General features: G+C 35.5%; 1 protein-coding gene across 1 annotated transcript; it reads right to left on the reverse strand.

Annotated features, from left to right (window-relative positions):
• Positions 1-1,134: 1,134 nt before the first annotated feature.
• LOC117212897 lies at positions 1,135-2,313 on the reverse strand. The gene is made up of 3 exons (XM_033458025.1): positions 1,829-2,313; positions 1,682-1,753; positions 1,135-1,603 (listed from the first exon to the last, which is right to left on the reverse strand). The coding sequence occupies exons 2-3, from the start codon at positions 1,727-1,729 to the stop codon at positions 1,190-1,192; spliced, it is 462 nt and encodes a 153-aa protein (XP_033313916.1). The 5' UTR covers positions 1,730-1,753; positions 1,829-2,313; the 3' UTR covers positions 1,135-1,189.
• Positions 2,314-2,701: the final 388 nt, after the last annotated feature.

Consider the following 2,701-nt stretch of genomic DNA (forward strand, 5'->3'; position numbering starts at 1 on the left):
CCGGTAAAGGATAAATAAATAATTGACATTTCATTTCGTATGAATACTACACTGCCAAGAGAAATATGCATATGAATACGTATATATATATATATATATATATATATATATATATATATATATATTTATATTATCGAATACTCTATAAAATAAACTACTCAAAACAACAAATAACGCAATCGAAGAATTACAAAACATTAGCCATATTGAAGTTACATAAACATATATGCCGAACATGTAATAACCTAGTAAATATTAGAGACAGTGCTTCCAATACTATGCAATAAATACAATATTATCAATTTATGAAATATAAGTATACATGAAGTCAAAAACTAATAGTTTAACGAATACATAAAACATACAATATTGTATTATTAAAGAAATGAAGGTTACATTGTCAGAAATATATATATGTGTGCGAATTCTATCAAACCGATAATCTAAGATACATACTTAAAACTAGCCTACATTCCGGTAAAGGATAAATAAATAATTGACATTTCATTTCGTATGAATACTACACTGCCAAGAGAAATATGCATATGAATACGTATATATATATATATATATATATATTTATATTATCGAATACTCTATAAAATAAACTACTCAAAACAATAAATAACGCAATCGAAGAATTATAAAACATTAGCCATATTGAAGTGACACACAACATAAACATATATATATATATATATATATACATATTATACTATTGTCACTTTAAAACAATATTAATAAATAAATGTTCTAATTGCGGTAGAATAAGGAAAAACGAGCGACAGACGAAAAATTACTTCGATATCAAACAAAACTAAAGACCCGTCACTAAAAACTTTACTGATGACATTTATGAGCAGCCATGTTGGATTTACACGCGTCATGGCGACAGGAATATTAGGGATTAATGGAAGTCAGGCGCGAGAAACAAATCATGAAAACACATTGTTAACACTTTTCTTAAATAAATTCTATGCGCAACTACAAATGTAAAAATATATATATATAATTAATTAAAAAGGGGGGAAATATAAAATTAAATAAATAACAAACATAAAATAGATAACCCAACACTATCACATTTAAAATGTATATATATATATATATATTGAACACAAAACAAAATACATCAAAAAATTAATAATAATAAGGAACATCAAACAGCGAACCAACGAAATTGAAGCAGCTACACTAAATCAAAATCGAAGCAAGGAGCTCCGGGATAAAGTTCGCTGAACTCACGCCTACACCAATAGCGCACAACAGGGGAAATTCCCTTTCTCCCAGAAGCATGGCGACGAAGATGTGCCTCCAAAACCTCTTCGGGAATTTCATTCGCAAAACGAACTTTCACGCAACGATCGGTATCAACGATTTCAACCAGAGGGGGTTCCCTCTCCAATACGACGGTCTCTGCATCGAAGAAATTCTCGTCGAAAGTAACCAAATCGTCAAAGCCCAATTTCGACACGGCCTCGGCACCAATGTTGAATAGTTCCTCCAACCACTCTGATACTCGTGGTTTATCACAGGGCCGCATGCGTTTGATTGGTCCTCCCGAGTCGCCCATGGGTTCTTCGGAATCCCTCTTTCGCTTGGGCTGAAAACAACACGGTATATTTTAAATAAAACGAAACAGGACGAATCAAGCGGACTAAAAACAAGACTAAATACGTACCAGGGAAGTCTGGATAGGAACATCTGATGGAAATGACTCCGCAAACATTGTTCGAACGTCGATCACCGAAGCCTAGGGAAATAACAAAAAAAGGAAAAACAATCAAAATCACAAAAACAACCATAATATGCAAACATCCAAACTTACGCAAAACAACTCGAAGGAGGAGGTCCTTGTTATGGGAGAGCAGCGGAGTTGCGCGTGTTGCCCGAGCAAACATTGAAATGATAATGATGCTGCAGCCACCAGCCCTTCCACGCGCCGAAGAAACACCGGTAATTCCCACGGTACAGCACGTGGAAGTCTCTCGCGGAAAGGACTAGGTCAGCGTGGAATGCTTCAAATCTCCTAGACGCTAGCTCAGCAGAAACACAGGACCGATAAAAACTAAGTCGAAATACGGAATTTACATTTTGTCACGTACGATTCCAAGAAACCCAAACTGCAACATCCCGATTCCCACGGAAGCGTACCCCCAGCGGACCACCACCCCGTGTGGGATGGCATTATAAATAAGCGAAGCAACATAGAGCAGCGTTCATTCTTTACGGCTCATTAATTTGGTGTTCATTCTTTGCGATCATTGTTATTACGGATCATTCGTATTACGTTCTTTATTGCACTCATCATTGCGTTTAGAAATTTTGTATAGTATTTTGCGTTTCGGGGTCTTTAGTTTCTCGGTCAAGAAAAGAGAACCGCGACTAAGTAAAAGAAAATTTTATCTTTGAAGTCCTCATTTCATCGTTTAGACACAAACGCGCATTGTAATTGCGGTATTAATCCAGTTAGTAAATTGTTCAGTCTGTATCGAAATAGATAAATGAAGTAAGAGTTGATAGTAAACTATATTCGAGTTCAAGTAATAAACCCAACAAAAACTTCGACGACCACCGGAGCAGCTGAGGTAATGGCACCAGACAGCACCTACTCCTCAAGGTAAGAAAATTAATTTTGAAAATTTCCTTCTTCTCTGGTAATCTCTTTGCCCTCGAGAATTGAATTAGAACTTCCTATCAT

This window comes from Bombus bifarius, unplaced genomic scaffold (genome assembly GCF_011952205.1).
Source record: "Bombus bifarius isolate JDL3187 unplaced genomic scaffold, Bbif_JDL3187 scf7180000008416_frag, whole genome shotgun sequence".
In the NCBI taxonomy this organism is placed as follows: Eukaryota; Metazoa; Arthropoda; class Insecta; order Hymenoptera; family Apidae; genus Bombus; species Bombus bifarius.